The 25219-nt window shown below is 36.0% G+C and overlaps 1 protein-coding gene across 1 annotated transcript; it reads right to left on the bottom strand.

The window, feature by feature from the left end:
• Window positions 1–17514: 17514 nt before the first annotated feature.
• On the bottom strand, window positions 17515–23257 carry LOC149778309 (uncharacterized). Its single transcript, XM_089938302.1, has 6 exons — window positions 23240–23257; window positions 22160–22212; window positions 20834–20878; window positions 20151–20234; window positions 19151–19225; window positions 17515–17806 (listed from the first exon to the last, which is right to left on the bottom strand). Exons 2-6 carry the CDS (start codon window positions 22209–22211, stop codon window positions 17733–17735), a joined length of 330 nt encoding a protein of 109 aa, XP_089794428.1. The 5' UTR covers window position 22212; window positions 23240–23257; the 3' UTR covers window positions 17515–17732.
• Window positions 23258–25219: the final 1962 nt, after the last annotated feature.

Genomic DNA, 25219 nt, shown 5'->3' with positions numbered 1-25219 from the left:
ACATATTCATGCATATGACGTACAAAACTGGGCGAAAGCGTGTGTAATAGCAGCGACATACATCTACACACCTATATGCATACACATACTTAATAATAAAAGTAAACACATATCCTTATATTAAAACAAATAACGAGTAGAGAACTACTATTTTATAACATATACATGCATGCATACAAACACATAAAACGGGGTGAAACGGTCTCGAGTACATACATAAAAGAAGGCATACGTATAATCACACCAGCTAATGATGGACACCGAATCATCGATAAAAAAGTTTTTAAGTTCTTTTATTTTTGTTGTTTCAAAACATAATTTAAACAGGAATTGTTTGTGAAATCAGCAAATATTAAATTTGTGCGTTAAAGATTTGTAACCTTGCTTTTTTAAACCTTACATTAGGTAGGGGAGGACTCTATTTGCTATTACGAATAAAGATCATGACGTTCGTTTCCCACTAATGTATTTGATTTTACGAATTTATAATGATTTGTTTTCTTTAGAATTACAAGATAAAATTATAATATTTTTTACATTACATTATAAAATACATTATGGCTGCATTTAAGAGTTTTGTACAAATCTCTCATTTTTAGATTTTTGTGTATCTATGATATTTCTAATTTGTAATGTTTTAGAAATTTAGAATATTTGACAATTTTTCATTTTACCACTTTTAATACAATGTTGTTGTTGTTGTTGTGGGGTTTAACGCCATTTTATAGCACACGATAGGTTATACATGGCGGCCAGTATTAAAGTGTGGAGGAAGAACCCGGGAAAACCCCGGAAAGAACCACCGATCCACGAGAAGCTATTGGGAAGCTTTCTCACATACCCACATTGGCTGAATCTGAGACTCGAACCTGCGCAGACAGAGATGTTAATACAATGTTTCCTATAAAAGGTATTATAATGTTGTTTGAAATGATTTTTATTTGTTAAATCGTGCTATTAGCGTCGAAAGTTATTGTTGCTTGTCACTGTTTTTAAATCTTCAGCTTTAAAAGATTTTTATTACTATTTGCATTTTTGTGGTAGTATTATTTTTGTTTCTTTTATTTGTTGACTTTGGTTTTTCTGAAAATTTTTATTTCGTATTTTTTGTCCTTCCATTATTGTATTTTCAAAGTTTACCCTTTTGTAACGTATTTTATTATTCTTACAAGCATTAATTGCTTACAATAGTTGTAGATGTAGTCCTTGGCGTTGAATTTTTCTTGCAATATTATCTTAGTGTAATTTTATATTAGCATTTCCATCCACTGGTCATCTCTTTCCGGTTGCCGATTTGGTTATTGGTATTTATTTGTGATTGTGTATGTATGTGTCAGCACTCGTACCAATACTCGCCGCTTTGAATGCTACGAGACCCATGCCGATTCCTTGTCTGTGTATGATAATAATAATAATAATAATAATAATAATAATAATAATGATGATAATAATAATAATAATAATAATAATAATGAGGACTTTGTATAGCGCCTAATCCTTATAAGCTCTAAGCGATTTACAACATTAGAAAACACATATAAGATAAAATAACATATACTGATATGATTACAAAAAGAAATACCATGAAATAAGAAAATATAAAAAACATGCTGAGAATATTTCAAGTAGGAAACATTATTAGGTCTTTAAGTTTGTTCTTGCAGTCGAAATAAGTGAGATTTGAGAGCACTCTTGAATGTGATAACTTTGTCTTTGTGTCTAAGTTCAGTGGGCAATTCATTCCACGTTGCTGGGCCTTGCTATGCAAAAGAACGCTGTCCATATGACTTTGTTTTCATAGTGGGAATAACGAGTATACGATTGTCAGAAGAGGAGCTTAAGTATCTTGCTGGTGTGTACTCGTGGGTGATGTCGGATAGGTATTGTGGTCTGGAGTCCGCCAGTGAAACGTAGCACAGAGAACAACTTTTGTGTTTGATTCTGGATCGAATGGATAGCCAGTGTATGGTACAGAGCAGCGGGGAGGTGTGCTCTTTTCGTGGTACTCTACGTATGATCCGAGCAGCTGTGTTTGAACTTTTTGAACTTTCTGGAGCAGATATTGAGATGAACCAGACAGAATTTAGTTACAATAGTCCAGTCTTGAAAGTACTAATGAACACACAAGTGTTTTAGTGGCATCAACTGAAAGATAGCTGCGAAATGAGCTGATGCGTCTTAGCTCCAGATATGCAGCCTTGCATATGTTATTGACATGTTGGTGCAATGTGAGAGTACTGTCCAGAGTAACACCTAGGTTTCGTACTGATTGTGTGAATTTAATGTTGGTATTGCTGATACTTATTGTTTGAGGTAAAGGATGTGAATGAGAAGGTCTTTGTGTTGTGATCAAAATGGCTTCAGTTTTATCATCATTTATCTGCAGCTTGTTACATGTCATTCATGAATTCACATCAGAAATGCACCTCTCTACACCTTGGATAGTAGCATTAACTTCAGTTGAGTGGTTACATTTGTATCTTTGGGTGTCATCAGCGTACAATTGGTAAGACACAGGATGATGATCTGTGACACTTGAGAGCGACTGAGTGCATAGAATGAAGAGAACAGGTCCAAGAGTAGACCCCTGTGGAACACCACAACATGGATTCACTGGGCTGAAGGGTATTCCATTTAAGACACAATTTGTGTCCTGTTGACCAAGTAGGACTTGAACCACAGTAAGGCAGTATCATGAATGTCAAATACATGCTGGAGACGGTGATGTAATATATCATGGTCTGTTGTGTCAAATGCTGCTGACAAATCAAGGAATGTGAGGATTGCAATTTTTCTGCTATCCAATGTAGACAGAATGTCATTAACTACTTTTAGAAGAGTAGTTTCAGTACTGTGGCAAGGGCGATATGCAGATTGTACATTGTTAAAAAGACTGTTTGAATTCAGATGAGATACAAGCTGGGATAGAACAACCTTTCCTAAGATTTTTTATATGAATGGGAGATTAGAAACTGGGTGGTAGTACTTTAAATCACTATGATCGAGTGCTGGTTTCTTCAGCAGAGGTTTTACAATGGCAGATTTGAAAAATGATGGGAATTCTCCCGATGTGAGAGAGGTATTAATAACATCAGTTAGTAATGGCAATACAGGATCTAAGCACTCAAACAGTAGTGATGTTGGAATTGGATCAAATTCACATGGCTTTGGTGCACTCTTCATCAGGATTGTACGTACGAAATCCATAGAGACAGGTTCCAATGCTGCTAATGGTTGCCGCTCAAATTCTGTATCCGAAATGTATTGTGACAACGAGTCAATTGAAATTGTGGTGTGAAGCTTATCTCTAATGGTTTATACTTTGTCACGGAAGAAATTTGCAAACATGTCCTGAAGGTCGACTGAAGAGAATTTAGTTGGAAGTGGTGTAGAGTTGTTGTTTGACATTAGCTTGTTAGTAATCTCGAAGAGCTCTTTGCAGCTGAAACTTTCCATGATCTTAGTATTGTAGTGGGCTGATTTCGCTGCATGGACTATATTTGTGACATTCTTCTTAGCGGCTTCATAGATTTGCTTATGAATAGTGAGTATGGTGGAACGCCAAAGCCTCTCAGCTTTACAGCGGTCTCTTTTAGGAATGCGAATCTGGTCTCTAACAATATTATACCAAGGAGAACACTTTTGAATTGATACTCTGCACTTGGTAGCTGGGGCATGTTTGTCGAGCAATGAACGCATGCAGTTATCGAATTGTTCTACTGTAGGAGGTAAGCAAGTTGTTAGGTTTGTTTGGATGTCGTGCATTAGTTTGATTCTATTTATCATACGGAGGTTTCTCTTAGTAGCATATAAAGGTGGAGGTTAGAGACTGATACGTCAAGATGGCATATAATGCAGAGGTGATCTGATGCAAGGTCATAGGATACCAGGGTGGACCGTAGAATATTATCATCAGGTCTATGAAGAATCCAGTCTAAAATGTGACCATGTTTATGAGTGGGTTGGTTAACTGACTGATTGAGGTTGACAACATTAATGGAATCTATCAGTTTTAATGTGTTTGGGTTTCCGTTACAGTCAAAGTGAAAGCTGAAATCTCCAAGGATAATCAGGTTGTCACCTATCGAATTTCCAAACTACAGGCGATTCGGAAACTGCTCCAAAAATAGAGATTCAGCCAGCTTGTTTTTTTAACTAGGAGGAGGGCGGTATAGGCCGAAAAAATGGACTGATCGTTGCTTCAATGTGAGTGTGGTTTGGACTAGTTAAGACGTTCGATCATGTAGTTCTTTGTGATGACAGCAATTCCACCTCCACGAGAGTTACGGGGGAAAGACTTGATGAAGATGTGTATTTTTCATTGCTGATGTTCTTGTTGCTGCTGTTATTTCTTACTAAAGATGCATGTCCTTTTATGTTTTGCTTGTTAGGACATCCTTGTTTATTTGCTTGTTTAGTTGTTTTATTTTTTAATGAAGATATGACTATCTATTAGCAGCCGGCATTGACCCTCCTCGACTATGCTCTTTATATCGCTTGCTGTCCTACATCGGTTATGTTCCACGGTAGAGCGTTGCATTTTAGAAATAAATATAATTCGTTATCTGTAATTATATGCAAGTTTATCCATCTCTTCATCCTGTGTGTCCTATTTGCCCACCCCATAGCTAATTTATATCATCCTAATAGTTGTGTATATGCGTGTTTGCATAACACTTTATGTGTATGACGACAATACCAAATGTATACTAAAGCCCTAGTAGTAGAGAGGGCGAACAGACTCTAAATGGTTCACTCGTAGTTTCGCAAAATAAGCCTTCCTGGAAAACACAAACAATCGCGATTTTTTTTAAGTATCTGACATGAGACGACGCTGTTCAGCGAACTTTATTTGTCTCCAACCCCACTTACTGGTTATGGCGACTATCAGTGATACCCTTTGAAGGCGGTTAAAAAAAGAGCGACTGATCCTATCTGGAGCATCACGACACACAATATATCTGGTATAACTAGATCTACTGGTAGACCAGCAATCTACAGACTGGATTCAACTGCTCCTCAACGTGGATTCACACGTGAACAATTACAAGTAATTCCCGAAGACACACAATTACCGCCCAGATCACTTAACTAGTACCCCTACGCAGATTACACTCAAGACAGGTCAGCATCACATTCTCTCGTGTATGACCAAGACGATTATCTTTTCTATCTACGATGAATTGTCTTGGATTACTACTCAAATACTGCCACAACATTATACAATTACAGCTTGCACAATGATTATTCTGCTGTTGCTTCAGTGTCATCATAAATTCAATGTCAAGATCAAAGTCGCGATTATTTTTTTTTTTGTCATTTTTTTTATAACCAGCCAATTGTTTTCTTATTATGTCCATGTCAATATCATCATTAATGGTTTCTGACGAGTCCATGACGATTTTCCACAACTGAGATATTTTTCTAACTCGAGACACTGCAAGATAAACTAAGTTCGACCATTCTATGCGATCATCAACGATCCAAACAATTGTATCAGATATAGTCAATCCTTGAGATGAATGAATCGTCATTGCGTATCCTAGCGTCCACGGGGATTTATCAGCGTGCAGTCCATCTTCAACAACATCAACATCATCTGTGACAGTATCATTTAATACGAGATTCTGCTTCCTCCTTGACTCTGTCAAGGGTCCTGGTATATCAACGTCAATATTCTGTAACCGCGAATCAGCTGGTCTATAACACAATGGCACTGGCAGTGTTGGAAATATTTTCTTGTGTAACTGAAATAACTGTTGTTGAAGTGTGTCTCTGACTATCGTTCTACTTGCCACTATCAAATTGTTTGGTCTCCACGTTTTCCAAAAGTCGTTCATTGAAGTCTCTAAATTATTTTACGCATTATTTCACATTGAATTTTATTCTGTTGTAGTCTGATTAATGTTTTAAATCCTTTAATTCTGCATCTAGTGCTCTATAATCATCATTTATTTCTTCATAATAATCAACAAAATTTTTTAACCACAAATGTGGAGATGGTCCAACAAACGGAGGTATCTGACCGTGATCGCCGCACATAACCACTGCAGTATTTTTTGTTAATAACCAATCAAGAAATGTTTTTAATGTTTCTAACGGCACTGTGCACACTTCATCCCAAATGATGATCTTTGGAATATATTTCTCTCCCATTCGGTCAGGAGTCCACACACCACCGCTGTATTTGAAAAAGCTGTGATAAGTACAAGAACTCCTCGTTGTTTCATCTCCCTGGCAAGTCTGTGTGTTGGTGTTAGCACAATCATATCTGAATTCTGTCGAAATAATTCGATCACTCGAGTTGTCTTACCACCACCTCCCGGCCCGTTCAAATAAACGGTTTTGTGTCTGGATACTGGATGATACACAGACGGCGCCAACGACAATTCTGATAATTCTGATTTGCAATAACTATCTTTAACCGCAACACAGCGGATTCGCAATAACAATGTAACATTTCTTGTTTTATTCTCCACGAACTCTATGATTCATCATTGCTTGTGAAACAAGCAAGTAATTCTGAATATCTTTTATCGATATAAAATGAATCCGTTGCAACTCTAACTGGAGTGTCAGGAAATTTATTTATTATCGATAGCAAATTTATAGAAACATAAGCAAGCATCGAAGATCTTAGATGTGTGTACTGAAGTGATTCTCCATCAATGTAACTAACAATTGTGCCCAACCGTGTTCCGTCAGACAAGTGAGCATCTTCCCGATTACAAAATATATTTCTCGCAGCGGCATCAGCAATTATAAAATAAATTCAACATCATCCATAATCAATCGTGAGTGATGCTGTTTATGATCATATGCACCACCCTGAGTAAATTTACCGATTATTCTTCTACCGAGATCCTTTGCTGTTTTTTCACTGTTGCTGAGATTAATTTTAAGAATATTAGGAGCATCATTAACAATGACATCAGCAGAAACGTTTGGACATTCCCGCGCATACTCTTCTATGACCTCATCGCGACTGATACGCTTCGGTGTTGGTAACCAAACCGAAGTCTGCGGCCGATATGATATAATTGCTTCACTGACCGTCAACGATATCAATATTTTACTGTCAAGCATATATCGTAACAACACTGTTGGTGCCCAACGTTTCTCCGAGAAGTGTCTACCAAACCAAACATAACAAATAGCATGAAGATTCATAGTGAATTCAAACGACACTACACGAGCAAATCCTGTCAGATCAAAATTGGGTAATGGACCGTTAACTGATACTCTTACCATAACGTTTGTAGGATGACCAAATCTTTTAACATATCCAGCACATTCGCCCATCCCGAGAAAACTTCCCGGATAACACGCGACCATGTCCACGGAAATGACATCCTTGTGGTTATATTCGGTATTCCACAAACCGCCATGTCCATACTCAGTACAACTCGCCTGAACATTTTCGAGAAACTCACCGCGTGTTGGTCTCTGCGTTAGTCCAAGCGTGAGCGTTATGGTCAATAATTTCAATTGGCGCTAACCCTTGATTTACTATCTGATTCATATAAAACCTCTCCCGTTAAGGTTTTTACTATCATCGGAAATTTTAATTTACTTGGTAACATCGTTTATTGACGCTCCTGTATCCTTAACCGATTCAGCCCACTTCGCTATTTTTTCACGTCGCAAATCAGTTAAACTGTTTCGACGCTTCGCATTTGTAAAATATTCCATTACTCGCTCGGCTACACAATTCAACGATGAAAATCTCATCTTGGCAAGATCGTTAATGTTAGGTCTATCATTTAGCGGATAGATTCCATAAACAACCGCGGTCAGAGGATAAGATCGAGCGTAATATGGTCTGTCAATCCCAGTCAACATTCCTGGTTTAGAATCTTTACTTAACAAAACGGTTTTTCTATTAGCAAGGACAGGGTCGCGTTTGTCACGGGTAATCCACGTATCGGAATCTGCTTGCACAATAAACTTTATTCTGAAAAGGTGTTTTTGATTAAGTTAATCGATAATTGTTTTCGCTCGTGTATCGCTTATTGTGGCAACAATGACTTCGTCAGTGTCGCGTACAATTTTGAATGTAGACCATACGTGAGATGCTCCATCATTATGAAATTCTTGTTTGGCATCTCTGATAATATCAATCAGATCAGTCAGGGCTCGCCTCCGCGAGTCAGGGGTTAGTCTGTCAAGATCGAATCTGGAAGCTTTCCATGGTTTGATTTTGGATAGTCTCTCAAACTCATCCATAGTATATTTAAGACAAACATTTAAATAAGAAATATTATATATATATATATATATATATATATATATATATATATATATATATATATAATGTCTCAAACCAATCAGTGCAAGTGGTTTAAATTGGGATCTGTAACTCCTTGTAACAAATCCTGCAGAAAAGAATTCTGCGGGGAACATTCACAAAGGATTCGAAAGGGGAGTTTAGGACCAATACCGTGTCTGCGATGTGGTATTGGAGTCAGGGGTAAAACACAGTTGTGTGCAGGTTGCGGCGAAAAAAGATATCGTGAACTTAAGCGATATTATGATAAAAAAATAATAATGATGCGCTGAAATGTGAGCGCGATTATATAACTAAGTTTCAGGGAAATTATAAATTAGACAAATGACATTATTATTGTATAATGAATCAAGAATTTGTCAGACACCCCATCATCAAGGATTACGAAGCGTCACGTGATGGAATAGTTAGGCACTGTAGGCTGAAGGAACCAATTGGTGTTGTTGATAATGCTTGTTATCTTAGATTTACTGCCGGGAAAAAAGCCTATTATAATCACAGGTTTGTATTTGAATGTTTCTTTGGAAAGATCAAAGACGGTCTTGTGATCGATCACATCAACAACGACAAACTCAATAATTCTCTTCAAAATTTACAGGCTATCACACCTAGAGAAAATTCTGCACGGGGAAATACTGGGAAGGGAAACATAAAACCTAAAGCAGTTCAATCTTTCAACATAAGAACCCGTGAAGTGAGAAAATTTGAGTCAATGTACGCGGCTGGCAAGTATTTTGGTATTAACCCCGCGGGGGTATGACGTGTTCCAGATAAAGTGACCAAATCAGCTTTTTCATACAAGTACGAAAATTGGATTTTATTTTCTTATGTAGATGCAGATAACGGAGATAACTCTACAGCGACTGTGTAAAAGTCAATGATGGAATTACCTCCCCCTTGATTTTATCAAGGTGATTTCATCAAGGAGATTGCGCAACAGCCGCTCATCATAGCTACTTTTTTTGGTCTAAAATATGTTTCTTTTGAATATATAATTATAATAATATGAATTACGAAAATATCAATGATGTAGTTTCTGCTATTGAAAAATTAGAAGCAAACGGAATTAATATATCTGATGAATTAAATCCTGAAAAAGTTATTACTGATTTTGAAACACTGTATGAGGCTAAATGCGAAGGGCGGTATATTTTGACTGCTTAGTAGAGATTTATAAAGAAAATTCAAACTGCTATGTATCAATCACTGGCTGCAGTAGAAGAAACACAAATAAATGAATTTGTTTCGTTGTCTCATGCAATTGAAAAAATTAGATCAGCATTATCTCAAGAATACGAATAAAAAAATAGTTAGTACTCGCGTAAGGCAACTAAAAAAAATTATGTCAGATTGTGAAACGATCGAGAGTTAGACCCCTAGATTTTATCAAGGTGATGAAATCAAGATGATTGGGAAATGGAAGTCAAATACGCGGAAATGAAATCGAAAGTAAAAAATAATATTTTTTACCTGTATCAATCTGATACAGATAAATATTTTTTACTTATATCAATCTGGTACAGATAATAATTTTTACCTGCATCAATCTGATACAGATAATATTTTTTCTACTTATATCAATCTGGTGAGTTATTTTTACTTATATCAATCTGACTTGTATCAATCTGATGAGTTAAATAATATTTCCTTAAGCCGATCAAAATTTAATGCAGGAATGTGCATAATTTAAAATTTGGCCTCTGTCACATGTGATCATAGAAATAAGTTTTTGCCGCAGTTCATCCAACTGTCCCTGCGTTAATAAAAAATCTTCATTACCGAATGCATCAATAACTAAATCAACTGTGTCGACCGGGGACTGCATAAACACCTCTTTGATGTAGTTTTCAAGTGCTTGCTTGTCGTGTATAAAAACCTTCACATGTTGGTACATTATATAATTACTCGTAAGGTCTAATCGGAATCCTTGAAAATCATAGATTTTTAGGATAAAAGTCTTAAGACAAACTCCTTAGGATGGAAATCTTTACGATAGAAATCCTTAGGATTTCACAAGTAAATTAATATGTAATGTTTCATTCCTTAAATCCAGAAGGTGGCCTGATTGGTCTGTTAGTTTGAAATGTATTCTTGATAACAGTGGACTATAACACCTTAAATAAACCGGATTGATCGGCTCTTGCACAATCACATATCCAGGTGGTATATCTTTCGGGTGAATGAATAAAGAACAAATCCTTGCTACGCTTGATTTGATACTGTCGCGTCTGTGCTGTAGCTGCCATCAATGACATCACACACAAGATTGACCGCGACCACAGAAGTTATATTTACGATTTCCGGGGATACATGTCGTCCTTGCCCTTCGGGGTCATTGTTGTGCCGGAGAATAGTTGCCGGTGGTAATGCTTTTTTCCATTCTGCGAGTATGTCGGGAAAATATTCATCAATGAGATCATTGATTTTTTTAGTTCGTATACGTTATACCCGGGAAATTTAAAATCTGGCAATTCAGCTTCTGTTAGCGAATATGCATCTAAAGATTGTTGCTTATATTTGGTTTTTTCGTCAACATGATCGATTATCGCCTGAATTAATCGCTGGTTAAAATACTCCATATTGAATATAATCTGATTTAATATCTCAATTTGTTTAATGATTTCGCTGCGTGAACTTGTTATATCGAGAAGATGCTCCTGAAAACTTTGTTGTAGTCGCTGTGTTTCTTGATCTTGATTAGCAACTCTAAAGTATCGATCGATCACATCCAGGTTAATATTAGAATATATTTCTTTTCCCTGCCGATCGTATTCATAAGCAAAAAACCATTGGAAACCAGAACCGCGAAGTTCAAGTACATTACCTAACGTTGACCGTTTGTAAAAATTGTAAAAAAAACCTCGTAGTTTGGTGTAATTCCGTGATACGATCTATAGTAGGAGGTATAATCAGACTTTTTCGGTTCTGGTGGTATTGGTGGTGCTTCAGGTGGGATTTCAGGCCATCCTAACACTGTTCTGATCGAACTCTGATATATATCCACGGCGTAGTCGGGAGTGCTTATCTCAATTGCAGAAGCCAGGGTTGGTTCATGAACAGTTATTGCTATCTTGGATTCCTTTCCTGTGATATTTTTTATTCGATGTTGTAATTCCTCATCAATTTCATCAATTTGATAAGACCCGGCTGGTAACCCAATGACGTTCCAGTCGGGTGTACCATCTTGTTTATTTTTATTTGCGAACACAAACGAATTTTTCGCTGGTAATCCGCCGAATGATTTTGATTTAATATTGGGCCAACTGTAGTATACTCGTAATTGTGCTAATGCGATTTCTTTCACCGGAATCGCAGTTGGAAAATTAATAATGAATTCTGGTTTAGTCGAGCTTACTGTTATCATCGAAGTTCTTTTGGGGCTTGTATTTTCAGCTATCTGTTGAAGTAATTCTGTCATTATTTATCTTTTTTGTTTTTAAATGGCGGGTGCAGCCTTCGTATATCTTAACCATTAGAGCGAATTCGGAATCTGATATTGTTGTATCATCAAGGCTTGATGATATCAGAGACGATAATTTTGAGTATGCCGCTGTTACTGTGTTTAGTTGTGTGACATAATCGTGCAATTTTGTGCTCGTGCATGAAGATATTTTTTTTCGCGATTATATTAAAAACACCTGCGATTGCCGCTGATGATGAAACGCATATTGTTACTGCGATTGCAGTTGTTACTGGCGTTAGTGCTGATAATACTACTCCGGTGGATGCAACTAACGCGGATACTGAGTATACTATAGCATCCAGGATGACTGCTCGTCGTTTATATTTCTCTACTCGCGTTATGCATTTGTCGATGAGGGTTTTTAACTCTGATTGCCATTCGCGTACTTGATCGTATCTATATTTTTGCGCATCTAATGTTGTCGTTGATGCTGTCATTGACTTTGTCGTCGCTGACTTCGTCAGGGGTGCCATTTATTATTTTACACAGTAACCAATTGAGGTATTTCAAAAATTGAAAAATAACAACCTCATCTGGGTCTATCCCGGATAGCGTTAAAAGATTGTCAATTTCATCTTTGGTAGCATACTTTAATAAATCTATATCACCGCGTTATTTTATCTTTGCTTCGATGAGAGATCTTCCGTAAATATCAACCATTATTCTTTAGGGATTGTTTAAAATGTTAAATCGACTCGCGGTATACTCGTGCACGACTGTGTGAGTCGGTTTGGTTGATTTTGATAACGCGTCAAGCACATTAATTACTTCACGGCCGCATATTGGCGGATCAGTTAGTGTTTGTGTTGGTAGCGTTGAATACCAGACTGGAATAGGAGCTGGAGTGCTTCGTGCATATTTTAGAAATTCAACTGGCGGTGCAAACCATACGAATCGAAATAGATAATTCCACGTGGATGTATCGCGTAAGCAACCCAATAAGTTCCTGGACCATCGCTGTTATCGAGATTAATAATTCCAGTTTCTGAATTATTCGGTTGTCTCGGTAACTGATCTCTCATAAAAATACCTCTGAAATTTTTTATTTTAAGTTGTTTAGCAGCATCGAGCAAATCAAAATTTGACATCGGTGTGATGTCGCTGGGTTTCAAAACCGTTTTGGGTACGATGAGGGTGGAATTCCTGGAAGTCTTAGACCCCGTCCTTTTTTTTTGTATCTTTTTCAGTTGCTTTCTTTAATGCCATTTCAGCAGCTGTTCCAATAGCTTCTAACGTGGCTGCTTTTGCGACAGCTGGGGCAGCACCGGTATTATTGCTGGTAACGCGCAAGAAGTGGAAATATATCACCGGTTTTAATCATATCCTTGATGGCTTTTGGAGCAAAATCAAGTTGAGTTCCAGTTTGCTTGTTTTGCTTTATTGAAATGTCTTAGTTGGGTTTTAGTCAGCGATATCTTGTTTGGGCCACCATTAGCGATTTGTTCATGTTTTAGCGTTATCGTTGTCCCACACACACTCGCGTTTTTCGATTGTAAATTTTTACCTGACCAGAAGTCAGAGTGACATTAACGTGACTATACAACATTGTTATAATTAACGCGATTGATCTAACTGTCTACATGTTTTTGAAAACTACATGTTTTTCATTGGTGCATCAACGACTCTCATTCGAGCACTAGCACCTTCAAGTAACATTTCTTTGTCACTGAGTATGACCACGATTGCTCTGTAAACAGCGTCGGCACCACCAACTGGCGGGTCACCAACATGAGCTCGGAAGTGTAAATCAACGACAGATTGCTTGGATAAATAAAGATGCTCCAGCGGAAGGTAATAAATCGGATACAGATTTGTAAAATCAAGCTGTGATATTTGCAGTCCGGTATATATATTTGTATTACGCGACATAAACGTCAGCAAGCGATGGTATACACGTGCCACATGATTATGTGCGATTATGTGCTAATTTTAATGATATATCTTCGGATGGTTCGTGTTGTCCATTTATTCTCAACGAAACATCGGTAACATCAAATTTGTCAAATATCATATGGGAGCGTTTTTGGTTATCAAATCGGGTTTTATCCAGAAATGCAATAAAAATATGTCGTGGCGCAGAAACATCCTGCTGTGATGCTATATGCCAAGTAAATAAACCCCTGACGGAACTTTGGATGTCGTCTGTGGTTACTGTTAACCACGACAGCAATGATTTACCACCTTGGTTCATAAAAGAGAGTAATCGCGGTTCTTCTCTGATAGATGGAGTTAATACCGGCATCCACAATGAAAGTTTTGTTATGTTTACTCTGCCAGCAAGAAGAGCATCAGCACCAGCATCAGCATTAACAACACCAGCTCCTCGCCAAATTGCATCATTATCATCATTTTTTTCTAAAAAGCACAATTGTGTGTCTGGCTCTAAAAATAACCCTTCTAACATCTCTGAAAAATCCAAAGATGTGATTTAGTGGAATCGCGCATGAAAAACTCTTTTTGTCTCCTGACAACATTGCTCGGCGTGTTGCAAATCCTAAGTTGTAAGTCTCGCTAGCGCTCATAACTACTGGCCCCATATCCGCGGCAGCATCAGCAGAGATTTTTTTTTGGTGTTCCTATAACATACTGAACATGATCGGCGTTGTCGGTAATATCTTTAGCAAATATCATCGATGGTCCAGCTGATCTTGTAAAGTAGTCAGAATATCTTGCTAGACCAATTATTGTTGTAGCAACATCAACATTATCCTGGATGGATTCGATGTTTTTTCCATCGATCATGTAGGTGGCGCTACTAAACAATGCCATAATTCCGTTGTTAACAAAACCAACTCGGTCATTGGCACCGTAGTTATTACCATCCGCCTTTACAAGTTCGCCTTCTACTTCAGTAAACGCCTCACAAGGTAGGAAATATCTATTTGCATCATGAACTTGAAGTTCGATACGCCCTGGGTCTTCCGATTTAACTGCATCATAGGAATAAAATTGATAATCACGCACTGAGTCATCTTTCTGGACCGGCGCATCTATGTCAAATGCTGGGTCGGATATGCGCTTAAACATTTTATACAATACCTATCTTTCAAATGATGATTATCGTCGTCGCACACAAAGTCCACTTCCTGCTATCAAATTCGCTGTTATATATCTTTGTGCGGCATCAGACTCCTGACCTATTAACGCCGCTAGTTTCTGATTTGCAGCTTAATTTATCACCTTACTAACATCCGCGGGCATAACTTCGGTGCTTGGTAATTTCACCGGTGATGATTTTCGTCTTATTAATCGTGCTAGTCTTTCTTTGATTGCCGAGAGCACCTTACCAGCAACGTTGGCAATTGCGCCAGGAGCTTTTCCACCAACACCATTAATGGCTTTCATTGATAATTGTTTTACAAGAGGACCAACTTTCGGTGCTAACCCCGCAAATAAACCCTGAACCACGTTGCCGAGTCCGTCTCCGTAGGTTGCTCTATAGATTCGTAATCGTGAGTTTACTACTCTGACCTGCATGGGCGTATAGTGTCTATTATACATGACCATTGTTATATTATTCACTACTGTTTAATCGCTGTAATCATCAACGAGTTCATCAACGAGTTCTCGGTAAATACTAGCATCCATGACACCACCTTGAAATAATCGCCGACAGCTGCTTCATTAATTATTTCCGGTGAGTTGTTTCCAGCTCGTTTTCCTCCTATGAGAACTTCTAACCGCGAAACATCATTGAAAATACTATCAGGGCAGGGAATAAAATCACTCCCCAAACCCTTACCAGATATTTTTTATGCTAGTCGGCTGTGTTGTTATCGGGGTTGTTTTTAATGGTGTTTATAGCGGCGTTGACAGATCTGCAGTCACAACAGGGCATGCAACGACCCTTGCTTGAACATCTTTCTTAAACTGTTCAAACTCTTTTTCGTATTTTGTCGTGACCCGCTGAATACCTTTATGTGTAGTAAACACCAACCGTTCCCATTGGTCATACTTTAACGGCGGTGAACCCGGCACCAGGTAGTTTTCATGATTATTAAATTCACCTACAAGATTAACCGCGTTATCGTAATTTTTCATCTTAATATTTTTTCCCACAATCTCGTTGAGTTTTGCTTTACCGGGTTTGTATTCCGGCGGAGCTTCGGCTTCAGGTAGCGTTTCTGACGCATCTACAAAAACTTCTTCGGGCGGTCTTGCTGCAACTTCCTTGATAGTGGCCGACTTAGCAGCTGCTTCAGCGAATTGTTTAGCTGTGGTTGCTAACTGTTCTGTCGCAACATTTAGTAGTTGAGCAGTACACGATAATGATGTAGTAACAGGCTTAAACAATAGTTCAGTTGATTCTGTGGAAACCTTCCTTAGCTTCTTGTTGTAATTGTAAAAATATTTTGAACTCATATTTTACAGGGATATATTTCTTAAGTGCTTCTTCTCGCTCTCTGGCTAGTCTAGCTGTGTAAGATTCCGAATGTACCATTATTTGGTATAACAATTTTTTAATTCATAGCAGCAGAGAGGGCGCGCCTCCAAATTGTCACCAACGATCGCATATTTTTCCTTCGGGGTATCACTGATAGTCGCGATAACCAGTAAGTGGGGTTGGAGACTAATAAAGTTCGCTGAACAGCGTCGTCTCATGTCAGATACTTAAAAAAAATCGCGATTGTTTGTGTTTTCCAGGAAGGCTTATTTTGCGAAAATACGAGTGAACCATTTAGAGTCTGTTCGCCCTCTCTGCTACTGCCCTTCCTTTTTTATGTGTGGAGGTATATTGGATAGTGAATGTAAGCATATGGTCTTTAATTACCCACCCCTTTCTTTTGCAAGTGTAGTGGTGTGCAGATGTGCACGTGAGTGTGTTAGTGCACAAATCCTAATTGTTTATTTTTAATATGATGTTTTAAATATTTGTATTTACCTTATTTATTTCTTTTTAATATGTGGTTTTTGATGTTTTTTCTTCATTATTTTAATAATTGTTTCCGACATCTGTAACATATCCTTCAGGTCTAATTATCAATGTTTTATTCTTAATTTTAACATATTTATATTTAGGAGTTTTCTAAAGTTTCTTAGTCTAATTTGTGTAAATTTATTATCATGTTTGTTTTCACAAACATTCGATTTTTTTAATGTTCAGATTTGAAAAAGCTTACCTGGGCTTCCATATATGCTTTGGTTATAAGCTTGTAAAAATTAAAATCCCATACACGAAACCCTTGTATGCATTAGATACTTGCTAAGACTTTATAGGATACATCATAACTCAATTGTTAGGCAGGAAGATTTATTAGTAAATATGTGTTGATTAGTAAAATTAATTCAATGATTTCATGTACTTTCAGGCAGAAATGTGTCCGACTGATATACATTCCCGAGCTAATGTGTCATAATGGAAGAAGCGTTGGATCAAGCTCCATGGACAACTTTTCTATTCAAACCATGAATCACAGTTTCTCTAAGATTTTGCCAGAAAGTGTTGTAGAGATTTCAAGCGACCTTGTTATAACAAAGCTGTATGCCAAATTCTATTGCATAGGCGTGATAAATTAAAATGGCATCATCTCTTCATTCGCGAGAAAGAATTTTTCATTAATTCATAATGTACCATTAACTCAGTGACACAAATTATATTTACCAGAATTTATTAAAATCAAACCTAATTGCTGTATTCTGTTAGAATGGAATATTAATAAGTCTCAGGGAACTTAAGAATCCAAATTAATCTTGGAAAACAAGATATTAAAAAAAACCTATATTTATAAAATTGTGAACTCAATTCATTACAAACTCCACGGGAAATGTTTCAACATATCATTTATTTCTTACGACAAACTCAGTTGGTGTACAAAAGTGTACAGACAGTGAAATGAAGTGTAATCGATTATATAATATTAAAAAACAATATTGAACGCTTGCATTAAGTGGCATTTAATTAAAATGGTTATTTCGGTGTAATAAAACCGCAAGGATAGCCCATTTCGTTGCCGGAATAAAGTTATGATTGTTTTGTTTAGGTTATAACATCCTTTTCAGCGGTTCAGGTAGGTTATTCACGGCCGCTCTCATATCATCAACGCTCATTCCCGATGCTGGAAAATACGAAAAAAGAGATAAGAAAATCTTTGACTCACCTTTGCAGACAACACTGTTCGATCACGAGAGAAACCCAATTCAGATATCTGAGGGTACGATGGATGAGGCAAGGGACGACATTTGTAACTTATTTTATTTTGGTATGTATGTATGTATGTATGTATGTATGTATGTATATAGTTATTTGACCAGTTGCTAGTTAACATAATAGGATATTATGAAATAACACGATTTTAATATATCCCCAGTAATGTAGTACCGCAGCGAATGTTATCGGAGGGTCTGGTGTGCCTTTTATAATTCCAATAGTGAAGAAAAGCGTCCAGTAGAAATGACTATATGGAGCAGTATGTTTGTTTATGCACAATTAAAGAGAGTATTCCAGTTGTATTTGGTCTCATAATATGTGGTTTTATTGCAGTAGGAAAGAATATGGTCCAGCAATATGTCTGCTATGTAATTGAGATACGGCAGTTGCATTAATCCCCGAAACTGCTTTGTGTTTTTTTGTTTTGCTTCGGCACAGCAAACACCAAAAATATAAGAAAAACAAGATTTATAATATTAAATTTACCGATAGGTCTCAAACGGTCATATCTTGCCTATGCCGTTAGTATGCATATTAAATTTACCGATAGGTCTCAAACGGTCATATTTTGCCTATGCCGTTGGCATGCATTATGTAACCACTTTTGTAAGAACAGTCTCTGTGTGATAAATACATACGAGAACATTATACCTCACATTTCAAACGGATAAACAGTTCATTCCAACAATCGCTTTAAATATTTTTAAAGAAAAAACTGTACATAAATTACATAACAAATGAGGACTCTGTGACTGTACACATGGACAATATGCTTACACTGTTTTTGAAACCAACATAAAACACTCATATTTTATTCCATGTATTTAAATTGCTACCTACTTCAAGCATTTAGATGTACCTTAAGAACAATTAACCGATGATGCAGCTTAGTTGTTTTACTAAGGATTTTGTGAATATTTTGTAGCTATTTCTTTGTGGAAAGATTACTTAATTCCTGGTACACGATGAACATGCGTTAAGATATGTCGCATAAGTTTCTTTTCCCGTCAAGATATAGTCATCGAAGTCTGATACCTGAAGGATACTAATGAATTTACCATTATTGGACCTCTCTTTTATATCGGATTAATAATTGCTTTATAGTCTTAATAGATAGATAACCCGATCTTGAATTCGGACATAAATATTTCCATTCGAATGAGATTGATGTTACAACATACTCGTCTTAGTAAAATATAAATACAGAGGTAGCTCTTTTCTTATCAGAATAAATGTATAATTTTATTCTTACTCCCGAACATCTGTTTCACTTCATCTGGTGGATTATCCAAGGCTTGGTCCACGTCGTCACTGCTCAATCCAAAAACTGGAAGAAATTATACAACTAATACAATCTTTAAGACATGTTTATAGACAAAATTGTCTAATAATTAAATAAAAATAAGACGGTCAAACATTTGGCATGATAGGAAACATTGGAGAAGTCAGCTTCTCTTGATCGTTGGTTAGTTGTGTGGGTTTAACACCATTTTTCACCAGATGAGAGGCCATGCATGACATCCAGAATCTTTGATAGAAGAGGACCCAGAAAAGTACTAACGACCCATGAAAAACTACCGGCAAGCTTTCTCAAACACCAATATTTATCGATAGTCGAACTTACGAGAATTTAGATGTATGTGATCTGTAAAGGCGAGTTTCCCTTTGCCAGTATGTTTATTGTATTGATCTATGATATTTTCCACCCTTGGTATATTCAACTTCAGGAGACGAATATATATATATATATATATATATAGAGAGAGAGAGAGAGAGAGAGAGAGAGAGAGAGCAGTCAGATAGTTTTATTTGGGCGTATATGGTAGTGATCTGTAGATAAATGCTACAAGAAAGGTCGAAATCAAGTTATCTACAAAGCAGGTTTGAGTACATTGATTTATTATATTTTTGCGGCGCATCAGCACGATTAGGTTATTTAGGCCAAACAAATGGTTATATGTAGCGTTATTTAAAAGTGGTTTGAATGCATGCATGTATATCAATGTGACTAATTATAACCAATCATTTTTTTTAAAAATACATTTCCGATAACATTATTTTTTTCTAATGATCAATTGTCAGATAGATAAGCTCCCAATCTTGTGTTTTAAAGTATTAATAGAGGCTACTTAATATTTAAACAAATATATTTTTATTTGGTTTTCTTCAAAACCAAATCCAGGAGTATGATCAGAAAATTAAATTGGTGTAAGAGTAGCATAGAGATAATACATGCTTTGTGGAATACGTACATCTGAGTATGGAAAACAGTCGATCTTTCGTGGCGGCAGGGAGGTTGTGGTAGATGTATCTGATGTCATCTAGTTGTATTCTAACTAGAACAATGACGGATAAATCAGTAAATTAATTAATCGCTAATACATACAAACTAACCAAGCAGACAACAAAAAAGCACACATTAAACCAGTAAAGAGATACTTAAGTCGTTATTCATTGATTCGTTTGTTCTGTGTCATGCTGATCTATTCAATCATTTATTTATTTCTTCTCTTGTTCTTGCATTTACTGCGACTGCAGAAATTAAACGTAGTTAATGGAAACGAAATATTGTTGTCTAACTCATATCGGTCACTGAGAAGGAGAAATATTAGACAGCATCATTATAACCTCAAATCCAGTGATATGATTAGCTTGTTAAAATGCAATCAGAATCAATGAACATTGAGGATTTAGCTAGTATTTACTTGGATATATCACACCTTGTTGGCGCACTTCGTTACATTTCATGTAATTGTGTTCGTTGTCAGTATGGCTCGTCTAAGTTTGCATTTAATTCATCGTTTCAAAGATAAAAACTTTTATAAATAAACCGTTACCTATATATATATATATATATATATATATATATATATATATATATAATAATAATAATAATAAAATAAAATACAGCTAGTTATAATAATCAGTAATTTACCAGGAGCCTGTTGCGTATCCACTCCTCCACTTTGAATTGTCATACCTGTAATAAAAACAAAGACGAAGGAGGAACATACTTATATATATTTCCACTGGTATTGTAGCTGTAATGATATAAATCATAACATTATTGATATAATATTGTACCACAGTTCCAAACTTTCGATCTCCATTAACTTTCCTCCCAAAATCTCAGCTTTATTCTCAATATATATATATATATATATATATATATATATATATATATATATATATATATATATATATATATATATATATATATATATATATAAGAAGTAATGGCATGGAAAAAATTGGTCATCAAACTCCATACAAATTTCCAGTAGTATTGGACGATTTCCTGTACAAGCATATCAAAATGAGAAATGTGCCTCTTTCCAGTTAGGTAAGCGAACTCTCTCGTCAGACAATTACCAGAGGTTTACTCTAATCATCTATACAATTTCCAACTAGTCCTGCTGCTTCAGTTGTTAACCTTTGAAAGCAATTCCATTTCATGATTGTTCGCAGGAACAAAGTATGTTTAAAACACCTTTCTCGAAGGCGAATTTGTTAGCATTGTTTCATCGGTTGTACATAAATGTATGTTTAAGCCTGCTAATATTCAACATAATAGTCTGGAGAAATTTCGACACCGTCCGTTTCACATTTTACTTTCCATCCCCCACACGACAACAAGCATCAATCAATACACGGAAGTGAATTGAATATCGTCGTTATTATGATAATTACTGTTGATGTTATTTCTTACTGAATTCATTTTAAGATTCAACCTATCGATACAATAGAAAATAAACAGACCTTGATTCATACATTGTATGGATTATATAAGATCTTAATGGCGCCACACGGTGGATCAGAAGTTAACATGTCGTATACACAACCAAATGGGTGCGGGTTCCAGTCTTACCATCAGACCAGCCTATGTCAGCTGTCGTAGTGCGCTCTTGGGAAAGACACTGTACTCAGATTGTTTCTACACTAAATAACCTACCTACGTTGTTGTGCCGTGGATCAACTAACCAATCCAAACAACATTTCAATTGGGGTTTTCTTCTTTCTTTGCATTTTGATAACACATTTACACAAAAATCAAACTGAGATGAAGTATAAACTATCTACTTAATTTATCATTCCTAGTGTGTGCTTTGGAAAGTTCGTTCAAAAACTAAAAACGAGAAGTTCCATTTGAATATTATTCATATTTCAAACGTGACACTTGCGCAAGTGTTCAATATGAATTCGTATGTGATGTCCATACATATTTAAATGCATTTTCGGATATAATTGAAGAAACACCAACCTTTGGTATAGGCCAAACATGTTATGACCAGTAGTATAATGACGACTTTCATTCTGAAATAAAATAAGATAAACCGATTAACATATTCTTTTAAATATACACTAAAATAAGCATCTATAATGGTTAAAATACGTCTTTTTGTCTTTGCAGAGCGATTTGGAAGATTCGCTAGTATATGGATTTTTCATTTGGGTGGTATAATTTTGTTCAGGCCTAAAATGATGTAGATATCGAGATATATTATGTTTACCGTTTTACCCGTGCCAGATTTGTGAATTGTTAAGTAAATTTATATCGCATGCCAAATGTTTGTACAGTGAAGTTCTCTATTTTAAAACAGTTTTAAATTGGATGCCAATCGTATTGATGCAACACCTAGACCTTATGAATAAAAGTAATGGCTTCATATGCACTTAATAGGCATTAGAGAGTAAAGACAATATGGCCTTTGCTCATTCTTGAATAAAATAGATTGTAATAAATCATACTACTCAGGAATATAGATTCACTAGATGACTGAATATTTGACAAACTATTGGGATATGTCCGGTAAAATCAACAAGGTACACCCAATATTATACCTTTAACATGCAGAGGGCGGAGAAAATGGTATCGGTAAGCTTTATGTAGTTAATACAAAAAATACGGTTTTCATGGGAAATTTAGTCAGTTAAAATATATATGTACAGTATTATCGAAACTAAAATGAAAATGCCGTTGTGTCTCGTTCTACATGAATATAATTATGCAGACCAAGAAAGATTAATAGATGTAAATTAATAGAGCAATAACAGTTACGGCTCTTCCATTATTAGACGATTCTGGTTCTGAGAAAAGACGGCGACTTTCTCTAAACCTGTTGCAGAAAGTTGCAATGGATATCACACTTGTAAGTGATGCAATTCTTACTAATGTACAGTAGATATCTTATGATAACAGTAATTGCATGTTTAAAAACGGGAAAGATATGCTTTCTCCACCAACATAAATAGCCAGCGATACGATTAAATTATTTCCAAATGTAAACTAGTAAATATGTTAGAGAAGAGAAGTTGCAGTAAATAACATAAATATGCCTACCTGTTCTGTATAGTGTCCTGCAAATCAAAGAAGTGTTATGACTGTGTTGAGGCACGTTCCCTCTTATATACATCCGACTTTTCTCAGCCGATGGCTATACGTTAGTCCACACCCTATCAAAATGCAGCGTGATAGTAATGACGTTTTGTGGAGGAAGTTATTAGGGGCAATTCCGTAGCTTTGGGCAGTTTATACATTGTCAACTTTCCGTAAGTTAAATAGTGTAAAGATCTATTAAGGATAGCCAAGAAATACAAAGTAGACAAAATCACTGGTGAATTATATGTAATTTCAATGAAAAGCATTGTTTATGTTCCCTTCTAGTTAAAATCGTATAGGATGGAGTAGAAGTGCAAGTATAATTGTACATTTCTGAGATATTCATATTTGGTATTACCTTCTCCCTGCATTGTTTGCCAGTTACCTTCACTAAAATGATATGTTTTTGAAATTAACGGTCAGTGATACGTATCAGTGATAGTGAGAACGCATTCAGTGATACATATCAGTGATAGCGAGAACGCATTTGCTCAAACAACATGAGTGGAAAGATAAGAAAACCAACTATAGAGTGAATACCCATGATGGTGTAACAAATTATTTGAATAAAATAATTTTGATATAATTGTCTGAAATAGTATTACACCTAGTGGGTGACAATGGCTGTAATCAAGTTATTATAATATATGGATTCAACATTTCTAAATCTATACAACGGCCTGTATTTCATTTGCTGAAAGTAGTATGAAGCTGGAATAATTTGTTTTGTTGAACATATTCTTCAAAACATTAAACTACTGATACAATAGCCCACATGTATTAACAACTACCAATTTACACTCTTGTTAATATGTGCCCCTGTTATTGTGATGGTCGTAAGTGTATTTCAGTTATTTCTTAAACGATAGTAAACGCAGATTCCTTAAAGGTTCGTCCAATGTATTTTCTGCCGACAATTTTAGAGCGAATTCTTCATATTGTGCTAAACGTTTATTTCACATAAATTGATTTCTTCACCGGTTTTAGGAAGATCTAATCAAACTCAGTGTTATTTAATTTTCTTGCTTACTTCTGCCAAATATCATTTGGCGAGCAGATACAGAAAACAAAACGACATCACTCATAATGAGACGAAGCGTTAATTAATTAGCCAGATTTTATTTTAATTGGAACTTTTTTCCTCTTTCGTGATTATTATCCATTTGTAGATGTATCATTAAATTAAGTTTTGGGTTGGTTTGGTGATTCACCGCATGGTAACATAAGGTATTTAATCCCGAGGCATTTGAAATAAAGTGATTGAATGATTGATTATAAGTCGCACCAGTACTATAGGGCCATATAGCTGCACGAATAGTATATATGATAAAATCTCATATATCAAAAACATTTATCAACAACGAACATTACATATACAAAACGATGACGTGATGAAAATATATGATGGTTCCCGATAAACACTGCATATAAATGATGTGCATAAAGTGTAATTATGTAAACGAAATATAAATTATGGTGATTCCATTCAACTGTAGATTAAAAGTTCTCAGAGGAATCTGGGTGGCAAACAAGCTTTATTTAAGAATAAAGTTTCACGTCCCACAAGTAAATGGAAATAAAAATTACGTTTACGGTATCAAACAATTCATTAATTTACTGAACATTGTCGTAACGACTGCTTGTACGTTCGAGACAAACTATCGTAAAATGCTTTCCATTGTATGGCTCATTGGTGGAGATGCACTCAGGTTCGTCTTTGCATTTTAATATACAGAAGTGGGTTAAATAAATATGTCCAATGCTAATTCTTGCAAGGATTGCCTCGTCTCTGCGGATGGCTCTTAGGGAATGAGGTCAGTCAACTAGGGTTGGTTTATTATTCACATCATTATTCATTGATGACTGCTACTTACCAAATAACGACTTTTTGAAATTACGTTCAAAATCAGTGTATTTTATTTCCAAATCACATGGTTGCAT

Source organism: Sinohyriopsis cumingii, chromosome 17 (genome assembly GCF_028554795.1).
Source record: "Sinohyriopsis cumingii isolate HCF-2022 chromosome 17, ASM2855479v2, whole genome shotgun sequence".
NCBI lineage: Eukaryota > Metazoa > Mollusca > Bivalvia > Unionida > Unionidae > Sinohyriopsis > Sinohyriopsis cumingii.
Note: the sequence above shows the minus strand (reverse complement) of the source record. Positions and strands in the feature narration are given on the sequence as shown.